The sequence below is a fragment of the Strix uralensis genome, chromosome 2 (genome assembly GCF_047716275.1).
Source record: "Strix uralensis isolate ZFMK-TIS-50842 chromosome 2, bStrUra1, whole genome shotgun sequence".
Taxonomy (NCBI): domain Eukaryota; kingdom Metazoa; phylum Chordata; class Aves; order Strigiformes; family Strigidae; genus Strix; species Strix uralensis.
The window spans coordinates 115,780,945-115,804,067 of record NC_133973.1 but is presented as its reverse complement, the minus strand read 5'-3'; the positions used below and the strand labels follow the sequence as shown (position 1 = coordinate 115,804,067).

Sequence of the window (23,123 nt, the reverse complement as noted above, 5' to 3'; positions counted from 1 at the left end):
AAACTAATCCTGCAATTGAGATCATTTTGCATCTTGTCATCACATGAAAAAGAGAAAGGGGATCAAGATTGGAATAGGCAGATATAAATCAAGATTAACAACAGTTTATAGATGATCTATATGTTATATGTGATTTCAAGACCATGAACATGTTAACATCTAGTACAAGTAAAAAGCAAAGTAACTGGCAACTCTAAGATGACAAGTGACATCTGTAGTCATATTTTAAAGTTTTATAATAGTTATTACTGGCAGTACTAACATGGCAAGCAAAAATACACTAAGATCAGGGCATATTTTTGTCAATGCTTCTGAATAGAATAACATCAACTGCTGGTTTAAAGCCAGGTATAGATTGTCAATCCACACCTGTAAGCTGATTTCTAGTTCTTTAATTTAAAAGTCCATGAAGCAGATGAATTGGGTACTTCCGGGACTTATTTCCCTTCAAGTGTCCTGGGAGAAAGACTGCTTGAACCAGAGTTCAAGATCATAGCCCACAGGCACATTTGTACTGCAGGCAATACAGAATCCAGCATCTGAGGCAAGAATGATTATCCTCTGTGTTTGAGAGGACACACATGCCCTGCTCAAAATTCATCTAGGGATACAGGCAAGTATGTTGGCATTGCTTCAGTTCCCTCAACAGTAAAAAAAAAACCAAAACAAAACCACAGCTCACAATAGCAGAAATGTCTTACCTCTTAATTGGGAAGCTACACATTTGGTGGATGGACTGTTAGTTCGATGGGTATGGAATTGGCTGGATGGCTGCATCTAAAGAGTTATAGTGAATGGCTCAATGTCCAACTGGAAATCAGTAATGAGTAGTGTCCCTCAGGGGTCAGTCCTGGGACGAACAGCATTTAGTATCTTCACTGATGACAGACAGTGGGATTAAGTTGACTCTCCACAAGTTTGCAAACACCACCAACACTGAATGGTGCAGTTGAGACACTAGAAGGAAGGGATGCCATCCACACTCATGTAGTTCAACAAGACCAAGTGCAAGTCACACACCTTTGGTGCACCAAACCCATATTAATCAGTATAGACTGGGGGATGAATGGATTGAGAACAGCCCTACTGACAAATACCTGGAGATACTGTGGATAAAAAATTGAATGAGAACCCACTTGGAGTACTGCACCCAGCTCTGGGGCCCCCAGCACAAGACAGACATCAACCTGTTAGAGCAGGTCCAGAGGAGGGCCACAAAAGTCAGAGGACTGGAACATCTCTCCTATAGAAAAAGGCTGAGAGTTAGGGTTGCTTAGCCTGGAGAAGAGAAGACTCTGAGGAAACCTTTCAATATATAAAGAGGGATTATAAGAAAGACTGAGAAAGACTTTTTACCAAGGCCTGTAGTGGCAAGTCAAGAGGCAATGGTTTTAAAATGAAAGAGTACACAATTAGAGTGGACATAAGGAAAAAAAAAAACACTTCGGATAGGGGCAGTGAGACTGAAACAGGTCGCTAAGAGAACTCTTGGATGCCCCATCATGGGAAATGTTCAAGGTCAGGCTGGACGGGGCTTTGCACAATCTGATCTAGTGAAACATGTCCCTGCCCATGGCAGGAGAATTGGACTAGATCTTCAAAGGTCCCTTGCAAACCAAAGCCTTCTATGATTCTATGACTGGAAGGCAGTGCTCACAGCTATGAATGCATGTTCTGGGTAAGAGCATTTAGCTCAACTGTAGGGATTGATTTCATGTTTGAGGGAAGGATGAAATTCAGTAAACATTACATTTCCATTCCCAGAAAACAATCTGTTACTAAGGAAGTTACTGACTGGAAAAACCTCAGTTCTGATTTTGAGAGTCTGCTGAACACCAGGATGGAGGTGAATAGAAATCTACCATGGGTTTTTCTCCCCCCTCACTGAAAGACAAAGAATATCTGGAGTCAGCAGATTGTTTTAAGAGAAGGATGAAGCTACAAGAACACTGTTAAGCCTTCTAGAGTTGTTTGCATATACTGGCTAAGGCCAGTTTCAGCTGATAAAATCTGAAAACCATATGTCATGCTTAAAGATATTTCTGAACTTGGAACTCCTATTTTCTATAAGTAGAGAGTTCAAATCATTGGTCAGTATTAAAGCTTATCAGGAACACCCTCCTCACCTGCAGGACTATCTGCTGGCACATGGCTGAGTGGAAGGCATACAACCACCCCACAGCAAGGTCAATCATTATTCTTCAGACAAGTCATGAAAGCAAGAGATAGAGACACACCCAAATTCTTAAGAGCAAAGAATCAAGAAGATGATGGAAGAACAAAGTACTCCAACTTCCTGGGGCAGCTGCCAAGAGCTCAAATATCCCTTAATACATACATATATCCACACAGCAAGCAAGAGTCCATAAGCACAACCTCCACACACAATGAGAAAGTGAAAATACTTTCTACTCCCTAGATACCATATTTACACCTGAAACAAAGTGTACATGTGGATTACGTTTTAAATTCAATGTTTATTAGAGTTTTAATGGGTAACATACAAAGACTGGAAGGGTGCCACATGTTTGTACTTTCAAGCTAACTTGAACATGAAACCAATGAAGTTCCAGAGTTTTACTACCAAACCGTACATTAAACTAAGTGATAATTTAGAAGTTGTAAAGGAGATGCTTATTCTTTTCCAGTTGCTATTTATAAAAAAGACAGTTTTAAAAGACAAGGTGAAAGTTAGTCTCCTTCACAGTCTTTAGTGTAAGCAGTTGCTGTAAAGCCCATTTATCTGTGTTCATGCTAGCTGCTGTCAGTTAATATATCAACTTGAGGTACTTACACCAAAATCTGTACTTACTTTTTTTTTAATTTGTCAAAAGATGATGCTCCCATCCTCTCAAGTTGACTACTGCTTTTACAGAAAGCAAAATCCGCAGACAGTGATTGAAAGCTGCTAACTAGCGTTTAAATCAACTGTCTACTTAAGCCATCCACCCTTTTTCTGCTACAACTGTATCAGTTCAGCAGGTTAATTCATCTCTTGATACCAACTTGAACATACAAAGATACATGAAACTTGATTCAGTTTTGTTAAGTAGACAAAAACTCTAGTCAGTCAGACTACATTCTGAAATTCCACTAAATCACTCAAGCAGAAAAAAGATTAAAAAACTGACAAAAACAGCAAATGCCCAAAGTTTTGCTGCAGATAATTTAAGTTCAGTTACAGAGCATCACAGTTCTGCCAGGAGCAGCCTGAAATATGCCCAGACCCATCTACATGCAATTCTATATAGAAAAAGCTTTATTAGTCACATTTTTTATATATTTAGAGAATCCTCAAGTCAACATGAGCTTAAGGCTAAAGAAATAGCTCCTTCAACAGAAAGCAACTTATGCTGTTAAGGACCCCCTTAACCTCTATGTGTACATCTTAACACATTAATCTGGAAATCTGAATCCAATCGTGGATGGCACTTTACATGGGCACACTAGAGACAGTGGGGATAAGCAGAGTGTTCTAGACTTTAACAAGGTGAATGCATCACTCAGTTCTGCAAGATGTCAGATCACCAGAGTGCCATCTCTGCCTCTGCCTCTTTCCATCTCTGGGCACATTTACCAGTTACAGGCAGAAAAACCAGCAAAAAGAATAAAGAGTGTCATGGCACTATATTGCTAAGGATGCTGTATTTGGGAGATAAATGATGTCATGGCAGGGGTGCTCATATCAGGATCTGTTCCTTTACTAGGTCTTTACTACTTAGTCAAGACATGTATAATCCCTCTCCTAGGAGGCTACTAGCATGTGAAGGGCTATGGCATGATGCAGCATGGGCACAGCTCACAAATCAGCATTTCCAACACAGCAGTGTTCTGTAACAGCACAAGGTAGTACTACCTAGGTTGCCCACCTTGCAAGTATCCACAATGAGAAAAAGGCTGAAGGAATTGGGTTTTGAGTACTACTCATGTGGCATATCCAGTCAAGACTAGCCCTATAGCAGAAATGCTACAGAGCACATGTAGTTGCTCCAGGATTGAAATTACAATGTGCACGTCCAGTTCAGCCCAGCCTTACTGCAGAAGTCTTTGTATTTGAGTATTACAAATATACAGATTTTACCAGATATGTTTATGACCTAAAAGGAAAGGTAACCTTTAAGGGATGCTTCTAATAACAAACCTAAACTTAGTGCTAAAAATTCTCTGGTTTTATGCTGCAAAAACAGGTAGTCAAATAAACACTTATGTCTTCAGTAGGTTACCTTTCTATTACATCAGTACCCAGGCACACTTGTCAAATACTTTAATTTGTACTTTTTGTTCACGTCATATTTTTCCATTACTAAGTGCATAGTTTGTAAGTTAAGATGCATCAACAAGTTTGAGACAAGGATATCCATATTGTGCCTTGATAAAACAACCTGTATTAAACTCTACCCATACACTCAATAGCATCAACACACTTCCACTAATAGTCACAATATACAGGACTAAGATGTGAATGGTGGTTTGAACCCAGAAGGAAACTGAGCACCACACAGCTGTTCATTCACTGACCCCTTCCTCCCCAGCACTGAGAAGGAAAAAATGAAGCAAAAGGGCTTGGAAATAGATATAAGGATAGGGAGGGGTGCCTCATCCATTACCATCACAAGCAAAGGACAAACTCATTAGGGGAAGAAAAAGAACATCACTAATTCAAACACTAATGACAACAACAACACCACTTAACAGGCAGAGTGGGACAGTGAGCAGTGTTACCACATCTTAAACACACCTTCCCCCACCCCTCCCTTCTTCCTGAGCTCAGTTTTGTTCCTGGTATCTCCACCTCCTTTCCCCAACAGTGCAGGGGTGGGGCGGGGGGGCTGTTTGGTCAGTCTGCCACTCCTTACTCCAATGGAGAGGGAAGCACTCCCCTGCTCCATGTGTTGTCCCTCTCACAGGAGACAATTCTCCACAAACTGTCTCCATCCTGAGTCCTCCCCAGGGGATGCATTTTTCCCCGAGATGCTCTGGCATGGGTCACCCCCACATGCTGCAGTCCTCCCAGCACCAAACTACAACAGCAGGGGCTGCTTCTTCCCACAGGGTCCCAGCGTGCTTTGGGTGCAGCTGCTTGCTGCAGTGTGGGGTCCTCCACAGGCCACAGGTGAATACCTGCTCCACTGGCGACCTCCATGGGTGGGAGGGGGGGCAGCCCTGCCATCTCATCACAAGATACACGGAGGGGGTCTCTGCTCTCTGCTCTGACACACCTCCCCTGCTTCCTCTTCCTTCCTTCCACTGACATCGGTGTTTGCATAGGTGTCCTTTCCCATAACTCATCCTCAAAGTCCCCACTCCTCTCAGGTTCCTCTTCTTAAATACGTTATTGCAGAGGCACAGCCACCATCATCAATTGACCCAGCCTTGGCCAGAGGCAGGTATGACTCGGAGCTGGGGGAGCTTTTTGAGAAGCTTCTCACAGGGGCCAACGCTGCAGCCCCCTCCCCCACTACCAAAAACCCTGCCACACAAACCCAGCACAACGTGCCATAAGTTAACAGCAGGAGCAGTTACTCAAGCATCCACCTACTTTCATAGACAACCTTTGCAAGAAGTTGTAAGCTGTATGTATTACCATATTCCTATCATATCTAGCACTATTAAAAGTCTAGAAAAGGCAGTCAGTAAGGAAAGAAAAAAGTTGTAAAACAATTTGATGTAATGGACAGTATAACTGAAGGATTACAGTCTGGTTGAGCTCTCCAGTTTCCACCCAAACAGACACCTATATTCACTCCGTTCAAGAATTGCACTTAACCAAGAGCAGAAGTGTTCCTTTTGCCTTAAAAAAACCTGAATATAGCATGACACAGAGCAAAGATTTCACTTCAAGCCCTCTCCCCTCTAAAGCGAAGGCTACCACATGCCTACCTGCTACCAAGGAATCATTCTGTAATAAGCAGGCCTGATTTTGGTTAAAAACCCACGCAGCAGATCTAGTACCTAACCTGCTACACATTAGACAAGTTCAGAGTAACCAGATAGATGGATACCTATATTGAGAGCTGTTTCCTGTTTGTCCCCCGTCAGAATCCATATCTTAATTTCTGCCTTCATTAGTGTGGCTATTGTTTCTGGAACACCTGCTTGCAGGCGGTCTTCAATGGCTGTAGCTCCAAGAAGCAGTAAATCCTGGGAAAAAAAAGAATTTGAGGAATTGTTTTCTTTAGATAAACCTCTGTTTGGAACACAGTCAAAAAGGAATTAAAGACAGCAAGTTGTGCCTCATTGCTAATACAGCATTTTGACAAGCAATATACACTACAGTAAATTTCTGGTGTGGCTATTCTACTTCCTCTAATCAGAAAGATGGCAATATTTCAAGAGGAATTAATTGAAGTTATACAACTCCAAAGCTCTCCTATGGATGAACATATATACTAAAGCATTCACTAATCACCATAGCAACATGATGAGTGGTCACAGTTTATAAATTTCTTAAAACTCACAAAAGAAAAGTCACCTGGCATCACATCATTTCAACTAATTTCCCTCCCATAAAACATACATACAGGATGGGATACAATCACTCAAAGCAAAAATTATTGCAGCTATTTATGGATATAATCACTACATTTATGTAATACAATTGGTATGAACATTAATCAATCCAAGTATCTCTAGTCTACATACAGATGTCTGCCAGAAAAGCACGTCTCATACAACAAATTTAATACTACAGAATTAGCCATATTCTTATGCAATTCTAAAGCAATTGCGTGGAGAGATTTGGCCACGTTACAGAAAGAAGTCAGGCAGACAAAAATACGTAAGAAATAAACCTTGTCAGAAGGCACAATCTACTCAGCAGATTTTAACTGTAACAGCATTTTAATGATTCCTTAGACATACAAAGATGTTCAATTTAAAGGACTGATACAAATTGAGTCTAGTTATACTGCATTCCCAGGAATTACACAGAAAAAGTAACTGCTTCTACTCTTTGTAGGGACTATAATTATTCAGAACAAATGAATACAGATGAAGTGTACAGGAGCAGTCAGGAGAACTGTTCAGCCTGGAGAAGACAAGGCTCCAGGGAGACCTTATTGGGGCCTTTCTATATAGAAAAGGGGCATTTAAGAAAGATGGAGAGGGACTGTACACCAAGGCCTGCAGTGGCAGGACAACAGGCAATGGTTTTAAACTGAAAGAGGGTTGATTTTGATTGGATATGAAGAAGGAATTTTTCACGATGAGGGTGGTGAGACACTGGAACAGGTTACCCAAAGAAGCTGTAGATGCCCTATCACTGGAAATGTTTAAGGTCAGGTTGGACAGCATTTTCAGCAACCTGATCTAGTGGAAAAAGGGTCGCTGCCTATGGCAGATGGGTTGGAACTAGATGATCTTTAAAGATCCCTTCCAATCCAAACATTCTGTGATTCTATGAAGAGGGCATTAGAGCAGCTCCTGCTTGTACACATCTATGCATACATAAAGAACAGAATTATTTGTACAGGTGTGTAAGCTGGCATTAGTTACAGGTCTTTACAAAGTCTAGGTTTTGTAATGAGATATTCAGTTGTTAAAAGGTAGTAGAATCAACTCACGTAAGTCATTTGCTTTAGTACCCTATAGCCTCCCGATGAACATTAGTCCTATCCATGCTAACAACATTAGAAGGTTACAAATGCAGTCCAAGTGTGCAATTGTAGATTGTCTTTTCTTCCCAAAAATCACTTGTTAAGTAGTTAAATATGAAAGGAATTGGCATGGCAGAGCTACCCAGAGGAGTTACTATTGCACCTGCTGAAGCTGTCTTAGTCAGTACACAGGTGGGGAAGGAAGCCAGTTCAAGTTTGTCTCCATGTGTGCACCTATATACTATGATCCAGTGATCTCACTCAGACTGACAAAGGAGCAATCTGGCTCTCATTTGAGCCCTTAGGTGAGAAGCCTGTTAAAATACATTATATTTTCTGTTACAGCCACAAGCCAGTTTATTATCTAGAAAGAAGTGCCTACAGACCAGAGAATTTAACCTGGGAAATACCAGCTTTAAGGAGAAAAAAAAAGTTTCAACTGCAATTACCTGCTCCTTGGTATGACCAGCAAGCAAACATTAACAGGAAAGGAATACAGTCGCTATTGCCTACCAATTGTCATGGTGCAGACCCCCCTGGGTCACATTGCAGTGTCAGAGCCAGCCAGTGTTGTATTATTGTCTTGGTTACAACTGCAGTGAGCAGGGACTATCTAGCACTTTCTTGTCCTTTATACAAGTGCAGTGAGTTGGGATGATTAGGCACCCCCTAACCAAGACCAAAACTCCTGCTGCCTGGGAACTGTATCTAACTCCTACAATCTGGATCGTAGCCTGCTCTGGAAAATACCAGAATTACCTGACAAGAATTGTCACCAAAATGAAAAATTATTGACTCAAGTCAATCATCTGGCCATCCTAAAATAGCAATCATGAGACCCTCTGAGCTCTCTGGGACTGCAGCAGGGTGTGACCCAGTATCTCCCTCTGAGTTAGGACACCTCTCAGTGCAGGTGGATTTAGAAGAACAGATTTTGAAGACTTCCAAGATTGTCCACTGATAGACGCCAAAGAGAAAGGGTTCAAACATTGTCTGCTGACTAAGGATAACAATGAGTAATTCACTACAACTGGATTTTGTGAGGTTTCAACAATCATTTAGTACCAATAATTTACTACCACAGGTTAACCTCTACACCTCTGTGTGCACATGTGTTCGTGCATACATTTGATTTAGGAAACTTGATAGCATTGATTATAACAAATTTTATTAAGTCACCCTTATAATTAGCTGATGATTAAGTATTGTTAAAAATCATTCAACCTAAACCTGCAGTTTACCATAATACTGTTAATAAATCTTAAATTGCTGCTACCTCAACTGCATAGTATCCATAATCACTCCTTCCCTGACAAGTGAGCTTAATAACTTACAAGATATTTTCCTTAACCTTTATGGGACTAAGATTGCATCTAGCTGCCCCTAGACACCTCTCTGAGAAGGAGGATAGAAAGCAAGGGGGTCCAGTCTTGTGACTTAACAGGAGGGTCTCCCTTAGTTTTTTTACATCTTTGCTCTCTGTATATATCATTTTAAATCAAGTCTAACTTGGTTTCCCCTTTGTATGTTTCTTTTATGTAGTAACAAAGTTCAACAGCAAGGTCCACTCTATTAAGTCACACTTTTACAAATTAACACTAAAATCACTTTCACAAATACCTTTGACAATGACTCTTTAAGTGCTCTAGAACACTCATCCACAACATATGACACTAAGTCCAAAACTCCAATTCTACAATGCACTCATGGGTCCCCTTTTTTCAAGATACTAAATTGTGAAAAGAGGCAGAAGGTAGATAGCCAAAAGTGATTTAAGGTTTGAGAACACATTTTAAAGTAAGAGAATCAAGCCATGTTCGTTTTTTAGCTCAGTGAAAACAGAAGAGCATGAGAGCACAGTGCAGAAAGCATGCAAACCTACAAAAATCAATTATTAGATAACCACACTGCTACTTACCAACCAAGACAAGAGACAACCTAAGGCATTAGTTTGAAATGCAAGACCCAATCTTCAGCTATTAAGGAGTTCTTGGAGTTTTTCTGTTACCCTATGAAAGTTAGCTCCCATCCTAGTCTCAGCCTCCTTCCCTCTTCTGCCCTAACATAACTAATAGTGCTGCAGCACTTAAGGTGCATTGTTAATTAAATAAGAAATTCAAGTTCAAAGAGAGTTTTAAAGAAACCACTAAATAAAATGAGAGTGAAATAACTGGAGTAAGGCAAAAGAGGATGAACAGGTATAGGTGAGAAGTGTGACTACCAGCATTTCAGAAACCAGCAAGACCAAGTATCAAAGAAACACTGGCCCCTAGTGTTGACATTTTAACACTTCATTCAGTGTGGGATTACAGAGTTTCAAACCAGTTCTCTGGTACCTACTTTCCCCTTCCACATTTATGAGTTCTGCAATTTCCACGGAGAGCAGTTTTTGACATTTTTTCAGTCCCTGCAACTACAGGCCTTGGTGAGCACTTCGTTTTGCCTAAGTGTCTACAACATCCTTCAGAAAACCTGAACTGTGACTGCTATACAAAAAAGAACAAGTTTCTCTTCATATACTAGCACATGTGAACTTGGTTCAACAGAACGATTTTATATGTTTTCTTTATCAAGTTACATCAACCTTACACAAGATAGCAAAATTAAAAGCATGTGAGAAAAGAGTTTAAGTAGCAATGACCTTTTATACATAAGTTTGTCTCAGATATATGAATTAGAACTTCAGAGTTCCATGGACTGAACAGGTTGCCAACTGAGAATACCTTTTCAGCTTCTCATGAATGAAATTAACAGGTTTCTTTACTGTACAAAGACCAAATTCCATGGGAGACAGACACATATAAGGGATCTGTGTCCGATCATCAAAAAAGCGTGTGTCTTACCTTTTCAATGATTTCATAGCATTCCTCCAGCTTCTGAGTTCTGTCTTTCAGAACTGTACTGGTTTCATTGTAGACATTCAGCCACTCTCTGTAAGAGTTCTCTGACAGATCTGCATAAGCAATGCACAAAGTCCTCAGACCTACAAAACAGAAGACAGCCATTACACACAGTAAAATTACACTGAGTATCAGCAAATCATTAATGCCGTAACAAATGCTAAATTCTAACCCTCTCACTGGAACAACAGGAGTTTAACTTGTGCTGTTAAACTCTGGATTCCAGAAAGTCTCCCTGCACGTTTCTAAAGCATTTGGGTTTTCACAAACATAAAACTAATGTCTAGCTCATTTAGGTTACTAATGTTGGTGCAAATCAGGTACTTTGTCATCTGAGTTTTATACTGGTAAAAATACCTCTAACTCCAATGTAATTGAGGTATTCTGGGCAATACAACTCACGCCCTTTCCCTTTATCATGGGCACACAGAGCCCCATCTTTTCCTTCCAAATTCCAATTCATACAGGAACAGCACACAAACTTCCTTAGGCTTCAAGTTATCCTAGGGTTGTTAATTTGCTGATTACACACCACTTAATTTATCTTCATAACCATCTTATTGGCACTGCAAAGCTCAGAATGCAGAACACACTGCAAATAATTTGATAAATTGAATTCTCATGACATGCTATTTCTCTTACCTTCTGTTGCGAAGTACTCAAGATGGCACAGTGTTTGTTCCATATACTGGGAATCTTTTGAAAGCCTCTCAAAAATTACATTATCCTATTAAAACCAAATTCATTACAACAGAGTAAGTCTACATATTAAGTTCCCATTTGCATATTTACAAGTTCAAGGGAAGTAACCTGAGTGGACTTGCTAATACCAGAGCCCAAGACTGTATCTAGAAGTAATACATTTGGGTTTAAAGACTCTGGTTTGAGTAAGTAATGTGGATTGTGTCCAGTGGCAGACATACTGCATCTACTTTAAGTAACAGGGACAGAAGTACACTCTGCCCTCCCCCCCTCTTCCCATAAAGGGGTCCCCTATTACTGCACCATACAGAACATCCTTTCTGAATTGCTAAGCAAATATATTAATTTTCAGAGAGTTAAAGTCTGTGGTCTTATTCAGTACATGTTGTAGTCCCATGCAGAAGAGCTTCTTGCAATTCTTCCTACAAAAGATTCCCACTGATGTTAAATAAAAATCAGAAACACTGATCAGGTTCTACTACAAAACTCTCTCAGAAATAACCTTCTTCCTGCAACAATTTTCTTCGTCACTAAATCAAAGAGCAATTGAAAAGGTCCAGGTAACAGCTGCAATCAAAATACAGCACCATCACCTACATATTTAAACTCTCTGGATTTTATTCTGCAACTACCCAAATAAGTTGCTACAGACATGTAAAATATAGAAACCCTACTGTTGCTCAAGTATGTACTCTTCAGATAAGTAAACAGTTAACTTATATCTATCGTTGATTACAGACAGGCATACGAAACAACTTATGATGGAAGTGACAGGACAGGAGATGACTATCAGAACATGGAAGAGTTCATGTAGAATAGGCAGTTAACTCACAGTTTAGATGAGTGGTGGATGTAGTAGAACATACAAAACAAAACACCATATTACACTAATTACTACAACCCTTCTGCTCTGTTAGACATCTGAGCCTGCTTATATGGAAGACAGGATGAAATTTTTTACTACAAACTCCTCTGTTCTCCACCTCTTCCAGTGCCACACTCCAAGAAACAGTGTGAATTCAGGCACGGTATGAGCAACAAGCAGTTGCAGATCTGTGCCATCCTGCTAGACCTACAACACAATGAGAGGGGGCTTAATTCACTCCCACCACAACAGCATGAAGTTGACACATCTTTACAAAACGAGGGGAGTTAAAATGCAGCAACAGAGCCGTGCACCCAGACCCATGTGTCAGGACAAATTCAAGTAAACCAGATCCTTATAGAAGTCTAAAATAGTTTTCCCTGTTGCAGAAAGCCACCTCCATAGATTACCACTGAAATTAGAACCACTCTGGCTGTGGCTAATGCTAGTTTTGCAGCCTTTGTACTTTGGTAAGTTATTGCTCTCATCATCGAAGACTGAAACACAACATGGTGCAAGTTGTGATGACAAATAAGAACAGGTGCAGAGATGCAACTGAGCCAGATCAAGAGCCAGCCACTTGAGAACACATTTTAGTGTTACAGATTCAAACAACAGCATTTAGTCTAGCTCCTGAACTGCGGCTGCACAGCGGGGTGAAATCCTGTCTTTGCTTAAGTAAAAGGTACTGCTCCCACTGGTTTCAGGATTTCAACTGGGTAGTAGAAAGCCTAGCAACGTTCCTGCCTGCAAAAGGAGTCAGAGGAGGAATGACAGATCTCTTAAATCATTTGGCCCTAAACAGAAAGCCAACAGGTATTATATAAGAGACATGAAATGCCATCATCAGCCACAGCTGTTGAAACAATAACTGGTGGTGTTAGTTCTCCATTAGATAGCATAATTACTTACAGCCCCTTTGCAGTAGAGACGTAGCTGTCCTGCTGGAGTTCGAACAATCACTGACATTCTCTTTCTGTTGCTATTGAATGAAAAATATTTGCTTTCATTAGTCATAGTAATGAAGAGCAGGTCCTGTTGTAGCCTTGAATTTTCTCAGATGTGTTCAGTGCATCTGAGATCAGGTGAAACGTAACAGTAGTAACTTAAGACCCCACAATCCTTGACAGCAAGAAGAAATACTAAATTTCCCATTTCCAGCTTCAGCCCTATGGCTCCCATTGGCAAGCACTCAATCGGAACAAACTTGCACTCAAACGTGATCAAGAATTTGGAAAAGAGCAAGATGGCACAAAAACCCTCTTGAAGAAGGGGAGTCACAATTCTCAGCTTTTCCTTATTCCTCAAGGAAAATTGTTTAGGGGACTCAGACTAGAAGTAGTATCATTAAGGCTAAACACACATTTATTACAGGCATAACAGACACTGAAATAGCCATCCACTGACAATGACAGTTATTTAACCTCATAGCTCAAAATAACACAGAAATGTCATAGAAAGGAATCACGGTATAGCTAGTTGTTGGTCTCCCTATAAGTTCTTCATACTGGTCTAATCAGACCTACATAGTTGGGACTATGTAGAACAAAGTCAGACCCTCTAAGCAGAGCTGCATATCAAGACAGTCAAGTTTGGGATGTATTTTTAAAATAAAGGTCAACAGTAGCATACTGTACACACATGTTTAACAAAGGAAGGTATGCAAGGATTTTTTTTTTTTTTTTAAAAGATCATGTTTGGCATTTCACTTATCAATCTCACCTTTAAAACAGCCCCTGGAAAAAAACTGCATCTTGTAAGAGACAGAGGCAAGCAAATCCAGTCTTATCAAGAGAACCCTAAGAACATGTGGTCTCATATAATTCTCTTCCTTAGCAAAAGGAGAACTTGAAAGCATCCTTCCTCATTCCCTTCTTGCCAATATATACAAACAGATCAAAGTGTAGAGCACTCTTCCTCCTCCTACCGAAGTTGCTCAGGGAGATCTAGCCCTTTTTCAAGGCCCAAGAGCCATGTGTAAGAAAGCTCTTGGCCTGTATGATCAGACAGAACAATCCTTTCTGAGACTTTCTAAAGAAAGTCTGGAAGGACAGCAATCAGCTGTGCCCAGAATTTCTGCAGCAAGCTAATGACACTGAAACTTCCATGTGCTTTCTGAAATCTAATTATAGGAACTCCCTCACAGGTCAAGTGGAAAGATGCTACACACAGGGAAGAGCTAAGACAGCTTTTTTTCTGCTGCATGCAGGCTATAGTTATTCCTGTCTATAGACAATAGGGTGTTACTGTAACAGTAAGATGAAGAAGAAAAAACAACTGTTAGCAAGACATTTTGGTTTACAAGGTAATGGTTAACTTGTCAGAACCCCTAACAGACTCTTCCAGTACCTTTTTAGATATTCCCACAAGTAGCTTAGGTAGCTACATTATGAATGAAAACAGCAAGCAGTTAAGAGTAATCTTCAGAGCAAGCCAAAACACAAGAAAAAGCTGCCTACCCAAATCTTCCCTGACTTGCATTTTACATACTCATTTAGAGCTGAACCAGCAAACTCAAAGATGGCAGACAAGATGACTTCATGGATTTAAGCCACAATAAAAGTAGAAAAACCAACAGAAAAGCCTACTGACTAGTACCAAACTGACAAAAGTTATCAACTGACAAAGAGAAAGCCCCCTTCATCATCTCCAGTGATTCAGGGGCCCAATTCATCACACAAAGCTTCTTGCTACCCAAGCAGTGCCAATCCTAACTAGCCTGACAAGTTTGGAGTGCCTGCAAGGTTTAGTTTTTCATAGCTGGAGAGGCTGTTAGAAAGGGGCACCGAAACACCCTCCTGTCATAGATTCCATCTATTCAAAACCAAGTAACTTACAGAAGAAGCACTATAAAAGTGCAGTCTCTATCTCAAAGCATGTTCTTGAAGTACACAAGTGACACATCATCAGGAAACCAATGAGGCACAGAATGACACTTCCAGGGCAGCAACTTTTAAATAAGCCAGAGCTGGAGTGGCTTATTTGAAGTGGAGTTTCATGCTCACATGCCAACAGCCACCAGTTTGTAAGAAGATCTGTATTAGCCCTATATTGGAAATGAGGAGATGGAGGGGCAGGACAAAGTTAATGAACTTCAGCTTTTCTACTGCATCAATTGAATCTTCTTATTCTCAACAATGTATTTAAAAAAATGGTTTTCTTGTTACTCTGCATTTAGTATATTAGAGAAAAAAAACTTACCTGGAAAACTCCAGCACATTAAGAATTTCAAAGGTTTTTTCTTTTCCCAGCTACAAAAGAAAGCATGTACTATTATAATTTGCAGTACATTCTTACACGTGTAAACATGCAAATTGGTTAAACACCTTTCTTTACACATCTCGGTGTAAATAAATTGTGGCAATAGCTCCCTCTCCTGGTAAAAGTGATGTAGAGCCCTATTTAGTGAAGGCATTCTAATCCTACTTGAACATCTAATATTGTGGCATACTCCATCTACTGTTCTTACACCTTTTCAAGGAACTAATAACTTGCTCCAGAAGGATAAGCATGGTCTGAAAGTTAAACTGCATATTTACTTCTTAACAGCTACCAATTAATTGATATATTACAGACCATGAGCATTATTCCAAATGAAAAGAAACATGCCATCCAGATTTGGTATTACAATAACCTTTGTCTGAACTGCTCTAATACTTCTTGAGTTTACAAGGATATTACATTAACCATTTTCTGCCACAGAAAAAATATAACTGATGAATAATTCCTGTTACCACCAAGAACTGTTTGCAGGGGTTGAGCATAAGCAACCTGAGGAAGGAAAAGGTTTTAGAAACACCTTGTCTTTATCATTCCTGCTGTCTAACAGATGGAAGGAGCAGTGGGATTTACTGGAGTCTCAGAACTCCAATGGTATTTGTAGCATGAGGTTAAAGAAATGGCTGTAGCAAAACCTAATTGCAGTACAGAATTACGTCCTATAAGGCACATATCAATTCAGCAATATACCCAAGACCAAAAGCCATCTCCAATCCCATGTTACATGTACTGCCACTGATGTAGGCAGTGAGGACAGACAGGAACCTCTGGGAGTGACAGCTTTTATTGCTGGCTATAGACTGACCACACTCCCATTCTGGTATGTACAAGGAGTATAAGACTAGGTTCAGGTGGGCCTGGGTCTTCCCTGCACAGGAGAAAAAGAGTCTAGATAGCTCTAGATAGTACTGCTCACTCTAAGTTCTTCCCCTTAAACTAAGCAGCAATTTTCTGAGAAGTTGTAAAAAGTCCTGGAAAGTCCTGGACAGATATGTTTTACATGCTTAGCCTGGCAGTGTACCAAGAAATTTGAAAGTGAATGCACCTGAGAGGAAGGAGAAGAACAGATTCAATATTCTTAATAAGCACCCTACTAGTTACACCTGTGTAAAACTGAAGCCACTTTAGCTTAGACTGCAACTTAAGTAGGAATGACTGCCTGTGTCAACTCTAATCCATTAACTAGAGTTAATGGATTAATCCATTAACTACACAGCTTGTTAAGCAGATGCATCTTCTACAAAAGATCTTGCTCAGAAAAAAAACGGCATTTTACAAGAAATCAAACCTTTAGAAGTAACAGTTAAACATATTAATCAGAAAATCTCCTAGACACATGAATTTTGATCTAGTATGAGTTCTCATCTGTGCTTCCCAGACAAGGGAAATACTTTTCAGACACAACTGCTATCAGTTCCCATATAAGCTTGCAAGTTCCTACTGCCCTTGCCATAGAGAAGGGCAAAGGACTTCACATCTAAAAATAGAATAAGACAACTTCTCCTAGTCTGCAAAAGGCTTTTGCACATAGCCCCCTAAAGGCCCTGTGAAGGGGAACTCACAAGAACCACACAGGAGACATTTATGCTCTGCACGGCCTTTGCAGCCTGCGCCATGGACATCCACTACTTACCGCATCAATGATAACTGAATGAGGAGTCCGTCCTGTGAAGACATAACCAAGTTTCTTTGCTCCTTTCACTAATGCCCCTTCATCTGCCAACACAAGAAAAGCTTATGTTTAATCTGGTACGTAGAAGAGGCCTGAAAAGCCCATACTTAAATATGCCATACTGCCAACACACAGAATCCCCCTTTCCCATGTACTCCCTTATCTGTGGGACTACTAGAATAGCTCTGCATAGAGTTCCACAACACTACTAACATTTTAGTCCTACAAAAGCCAATCAACTACACAGACTTCATACTACATATAAAACATCCCATAATTACTGAAGCATTAAACTATTGTTGTGGAGGAGCCATACTTTTCTACATGAAAAAGGGGAAATACCTGTTCTGAAAGCAAGATCAAAGCTGTGTTACTCTCAATTCCTACAACATGCATTTAATTCATTTCCTGCTGTAAAGGCACTAAGTTCAGGTGCTATAGAAATACAGCATTGTCTTCTGGACACTGAATGGGACAGTGTCATTAAGAGCTCAAATAACTGAGCTTAAACCAGAGCCAACACCTCTACCTCTAGTAGGTAGGTACACAGCCACATTAAGGAGCAAGTGGCATTAAGCACAACCATCATATAGGTGGATTTAGTGCCCAGCTCAAGTAACCCTAATGTCTCTACAGCTCCCTTAAGTCTCCTCACAGTTGATCAACACTGAAACAAGAGCTGCCTTACACAGGCTCTTCACCCTACTCTTCAGGCACTCTGTTAAGACATAAATAAAAAACTACGCTGCTTCATCACTACAACAATTCTAGAAACAACCTCAGTAACACAGATATGTGATGGGGAGCGGGGCCCTGTTGTTCTGCATTTTGCCCTGCCTACCTCCTTCAACCTGAAAGAAGGACAAAATGGGTGAAGGGCAGGCCCAAATATGGCCAAGACTCTGCTCTTGGTTGTACTGTGTCATGTATCAGCACCTTGTATCTGCATAGAGCAAGATGGGAAGCTATTATATCAAGAAAAACAGTTTGCACTCATGCCAAATAGAGCAAGTAACTGTTCATGCAGAAACAAATCAGTACTTTCATAGATCAGCTCTACACACTGGAAGTTTCACTTTTGCTTTTCACCCCTGCAGAAAGGCCAGAATAAAAGGTCTCATGAGAACAGAAGGGATCATAAGCCCAGCCTAGGTCTACAGAAACATCATGGACTTTGCAGTTTTGTAGGAGGCATTCAAAAGCAGTGTGCACCTATGACAGAAAATGCCAGGTCTACTGCTAGCATCACAGGGGTCATCTTGCTTCCAAAATTGATGACCTTCACAGAAATTTTGGGAACTTCCTTCCATCTATTCCCTCCCTCCTTCCCTCCCAAAAAAGACAGCAACAACTAACCTGGAGAGGAGGCTTGGTAGATTATTTTATTTCCTTGTCTCTCAGGAACAACAGTATGACAGACAGCCAGTAGAGTGAGAAACTCCTGTATGTGCACAGCTGTGGGCTAGACAGGACATTAGGAGAGTCAGGCTTAGTATTACACACAGACTGAGAGGCAGCTGTTCACTAACCTGGTAAGACCTGTTAAGTACCACGGGCAAAAAAAAAATATTCTCTTCTCTAACTATAGTAGTTGTCTTGGTCCCCAAACATCAATACAGTAGAATTAAGGGCCAACATTAATGAACTGGAGTGCTAATGATAAAGACTTCACTTAAATTGCAGAAGCCAGAATGTTCCCCCACCCCCGATAAAGCATTAGTTTTGTAGCACCACAAGCTTCATACAGGCAAAGATATCTGCCACAAGATGCTGATGATAATCAAGCAACAGGAAATACTACTTTGGTAGCTTCCACACAGCTTTCAATAGATGGACAGTAACTACACCAGAATTAAACTCATTGCAACTGCACCCTTCACGATGAACACCCAGAGCTGACAGCAGCTGATTAGCCAGTAGAAGGCAATATCAAGTGCTCTTCCACAGGAATACATCATCCAGCCAAGCAGAAATTTGGTCAATGCTCCCTACACATTCAGCATCATAAGAAAGCACAGTAAAAAACACTGTTCACAGATTGCATAGTCACCAGCCATCATAAAGTACTCAGCTGCCCACTTCAAAACCTGCCATACTAACTTCATCCACAGTTCACACAGATCTTTAAGACACTGGGGTGAAACAGCTGAAGTGAACAGACGTCCCCCTTCAACTCTGCTATACCCGTTACATCCACAGTTGGTAGCATCAGTATCGTATATCACAGTAGCCGGTTGCTCAGTGACCAAGTCAGACATGAACTTAGCAGTTCTACCTTTGCAGAATGCCTTAGCTAAGTTCAGAAACTAGATGATATTTTCATATACAAAAATTCTGTAAGTTCACTAAGTTTTCACTAGCATACCATATTTTATACATACTGACTTAACAGAGCCACTAAAAATTCAAGAGCATTACAAGAGCTGTTAGCACAAGGTTGAGCCAAAAACCTGTTGGCATACTAAAACCAAGATCAGATGGAAGAGATCCCTACGAGATTCTAGTAAATCAGAAACCAAGTTTTTTTAAACAGTTAATTAAAAGATGCTTCTACACAATTTATTCTGCTAGTGTAGACCAGAATGTTTCACAACAGAAAAAAGGCTACAATGTTCAAATGAAACTTTCAAGTCAAAATTACGTGCCACCAAAAATGCTCTGATGTGAGAGACTTGTATTAGAAGTATTTTTCTAAGACTATATGAAGCACTACTATCTGAAATGCGGCACACAGTTATTTTATAAAATATTTTAATCACATAGAACTATTGAGACATTAAAGACCCCTCCATTCCCCACTTACAGGAACACTTAAAATGCAGCTTCTCACAATCAGGCCAGCAGCATTCACAACTGGCTTTCAGACATCCTAATGCTTCTCTCTCTCCAGGAAAGTTATGTGACAAAAATAAAAGTAAAGTTTTTTTCCTCTCAGATGTCATTTCAGGGACAAGACCAAGAACAGGGAAAAAATGTGGAGATTTTGCTTGTTTTCTCAATATGGTGCACATAGCCTACATACTTGTACAACAAAGATATACTGGCAATAGCAATATTTTGCTAGTAGGAAGTAAATTACTATAAAAACCACAAAATGTCAGCTGACAAATGTTGTGTTAACATGTAAACAAAAAGTAAGCATATCAAGAAAGTGTAATAGAAAGAGTAAAGATTCAATACTTATATTCTTGTTTTGCTTCATGTACTTTGTCATGAATATTTGCAAAACAATTGTTTCACACAGGACCTTTATCTTTGCACACTGAAACATCTGAATTGTATGGTCACATGCCACTAAAACAACAACGGTTGTAGCTTTTGACATGCTGGAGTGCAGAGGCTGTATTCAAGAAAATGAACACATGGAATATAGTCAGGGAGTTAGTGTGTGAAATGTTAGCTCCACAGCAAATTGCTGGTCAGAAGGTTGCTGCTCCTCCATTATTTCCAGTGAAAGCAATGAAGGTTTTATCTCCATCTCAAAATGCACAGACTACCAGATTCTCATTTCAGCATCCACTGCTGCAGACCTTTGATGTCCTTCTTACACTTGTATCACCTAGCCCCTTACACACCTTCAAATTATGTGTTCTATCAGCTGGAAACAACCTGTCTCTGGTCATGTCATAGATTTTATTCCTTCTTATGTATATATTTCTGCTTTCAACAAATTACACTGCTTGGTATTTTCACAGCTCCATGTATTACATGGCAACCTTCCAGTTCCATGGCAAGAGATCACCAAGGGCCCATCTTATCACATCAGCTCCTCCACACAGCTGTCATTTGTTTCCTTTCTATTGTTTCAGCACTGACACAGTGTTTGTTGCACTGTCATGAATCAGCGTAGAGCATTCAATTTCCTACTTCAGAGCTGTGAACAGAAAACTCATTAATAGCTTCTGTAGTGATACATCCCTTGCAACATGCCAAGTGAACCCCAGCATAAGGCCGAAGTCCCACAGGTTAACTGGTTCTGCTTTATTACTTATTTTTCTCTATTAAAGCAAATGTCTGCCATTTTAGGACTGCAATTCTTACTGATGGTCTCCGAGACATTCCTTGCATGCTCATTTGTTAAGTTCATCTCTTTCTTCCCACCCCATATTTTCCTTCTCTATTTATCTGTAGCAGGAACAAAGTTTGCATATTTCAGTCTCCCGTTCATCTGTCCACAGGTAGCTCTCATTCTAAGTGCCTTCTCCCCCCATTTTTTCTCCCTGTGTGCCAACAGCTCTGGGCTAAACCTATTGCTTCTCTTTCCCTATATCTTTTCTGAACATCCATGAAACACCTGGTGTACAACCACCTACACCAACCAAACTTACTTAGCACACTGCCCCTACAAGCTGAGATCTACAGACACATTGAGACAGTCTCACTTCCAGAGCAGTGTCTAGATTACCTATGAAGCATTATCTACACTGAAAGCAAAGTTGCCCTATCTAGAAGGCACAGCATCATCCATTGTCAAGCAGGGCATAGACGACTGGTCAGGAAGCTCTATCACAAGTTTTCATCCCTTATTCAGAGGGAACAAAACACTGAGTCAAAACTCTGGTTTCTGGGGATCAAGCTGCACTCTGCAGAGCTAACGTGTCCACACATCTGTCATGCGTGTCCTTATTTGGGCCTCCTCACTCTGAAGACACAAACTGCATTATTCTAGTCAACTGTTCACAGCCTGATAAAATTACAAGGAAGTTGCATGTGAAGTTAAAGAGAATTATTCATCTCTCCTTTTACTTGTGGCAGCATCAGATCAGTGCCTTGATTCACAATATTTCCAGATAAGCAGGACTTGACAGGTTTTTGAGCAAATGGCCAATGGGATATTATGTCACAACCTAACAACTTGAGCTTACTACTTTGCATAAAGTGTGGCACCTTCTGCCAAGGACAGCTAGTAAAACACTTATCTACCTCATAACCAGGGAGAATGACGACTCACCATCTCAAGGTGTGAACTTCCTACTGGTTTGTTCATTAAAACACCTGGAGAACAGTGTGAGGATCCAGCCATGTTGGGCATATCTAGAACAGTGAAGCTGGTAAGGCTGGAGGGGATCAGGATTTTTCAGGCACAGACTCAAAGAAAACATGAACCAGCACTTGAATATCAAGAGTTAACAAGTTTATCTTGTCCAAAGCGACCGAAATATGACATATAATTAAAGATACTGCCTTGTACTTGAGCAAAAGAAAAGTACCAAAGTCCCATGCACAATAAGGGCAAAACCAGAAGAATGAAAGGTATTTCTCAGCAAGCTGTAACAATTTGTCAGTTGTTAAATGGTATGTTTTGACAGTTTTCAGGCAACAGTTACTGTCTGAACTAAAACCTCCCAGAGGTTCTTCAACACCTGTATGTATTTTCCCTTACTGTATTTTAAATTCCAGTTTTTCTTCCCAGTAGCAACATGCTTTTTTTGTTCTGCTTTTCAAAGGAATTAAGAATCAGCTGATGATAGTGGTCATTTGAACAAAGCCTGATGGGATAAAAGCCTCAGTTTCTACACACTTTATGAAAATAAGCAGACATGCTGAGATCTAAAGGAACATTTTTACTGAGGTAAAGGCTCAACATGAGCACAACAGTTACCTTTTCTGTCTGGCCAGCTGCTTAACTGCTCACCACACATACTCCCTGAATCAATTCATGCATCTGCAGCCATATCTGCAGTAATTTGTGTGCCAGAGGAGAGTTTATATGTGGATTGGAATGAGTAGAGGAAGTCTGGAGAGAATCCAATGAGGTAATAGAGAAGTCTAGGATGACATCCAAGTTTATTACTTCTTTCATTTTTGACCTCCTTCTCTGCACTTGTATCATCAGGACAAACAGGCTTGCATCTCCATGATGAGTTTATTCACAGCACATGCACAACTCGCAAGCACCAAAACAAAGACCATCTAGTATATTCAAACTTTCTTTTAATTTTTTGGAAATAACTTATCTTTTCCTATTAAAATAAGAATTTACACGGTCCTCCCTATAGCAACAAGCCAGCATCATACTCTCGGTGCTGCTGCAAAGTTCATCCAACAGAAGCTGTTAAAGAAAAAGCACAGGCAGACAAATCTAGGAACTTTCTTCCACATTAAAATCG

The 23,123-nt window shown here is 40.3% G+C and overlaps 1 protein-coding gene across 3 annotated transcripts in view; it reads right to left on the bottom strand.

Moving 5' to 3' along the window:
* The window catches only part of ATP8A2 (ATPase phospholipid transporting 8A2), a 355,523-nt gene that overhangs the window by 244,564 nt on the left and 87,836 nt on the right, over window positions 1-23,123 (bottom strand). For all 3 annotated transcript variants that reach the window (XR_012627702.1, XM_074859964.1, XM_074859965.1), the window contains 7 exons: window positions 18,370-18,475; window positions 16,975-17,057; window positions 15,264-15,313; window positions 12,975-13,044; window positions 11,138-11,222; window positions 10,439-10,578; window positions 6,003-6,141 (listed from right to left, as the gene is read on the bottom strand). Coding sequence is in view for 2 of the 3 variants with exons in the window: in XM_074859964.1 (XP_074716065.1) it covers window positions 6,003-6,141; window positions 10,439-10,578; window positions 11,138-11,222; window positions 12,975-13,044; window positions 15,264-15,313; window positions 16,975-17,057; window positions 18,370-18,475 (673 nt within the window). In the remaining variant the exon portion in view is untranslated. The remainder of the gene's footprint in view (window positions 1-6,002; window positions 6,142-10,438; window positions 10,579-11,137; window positions 11,223-12,974; window positions 13,045-15,263; window positions 15,314-16,974; window positions 17,058-18,369; window positions 18,476-23,123) is intronic.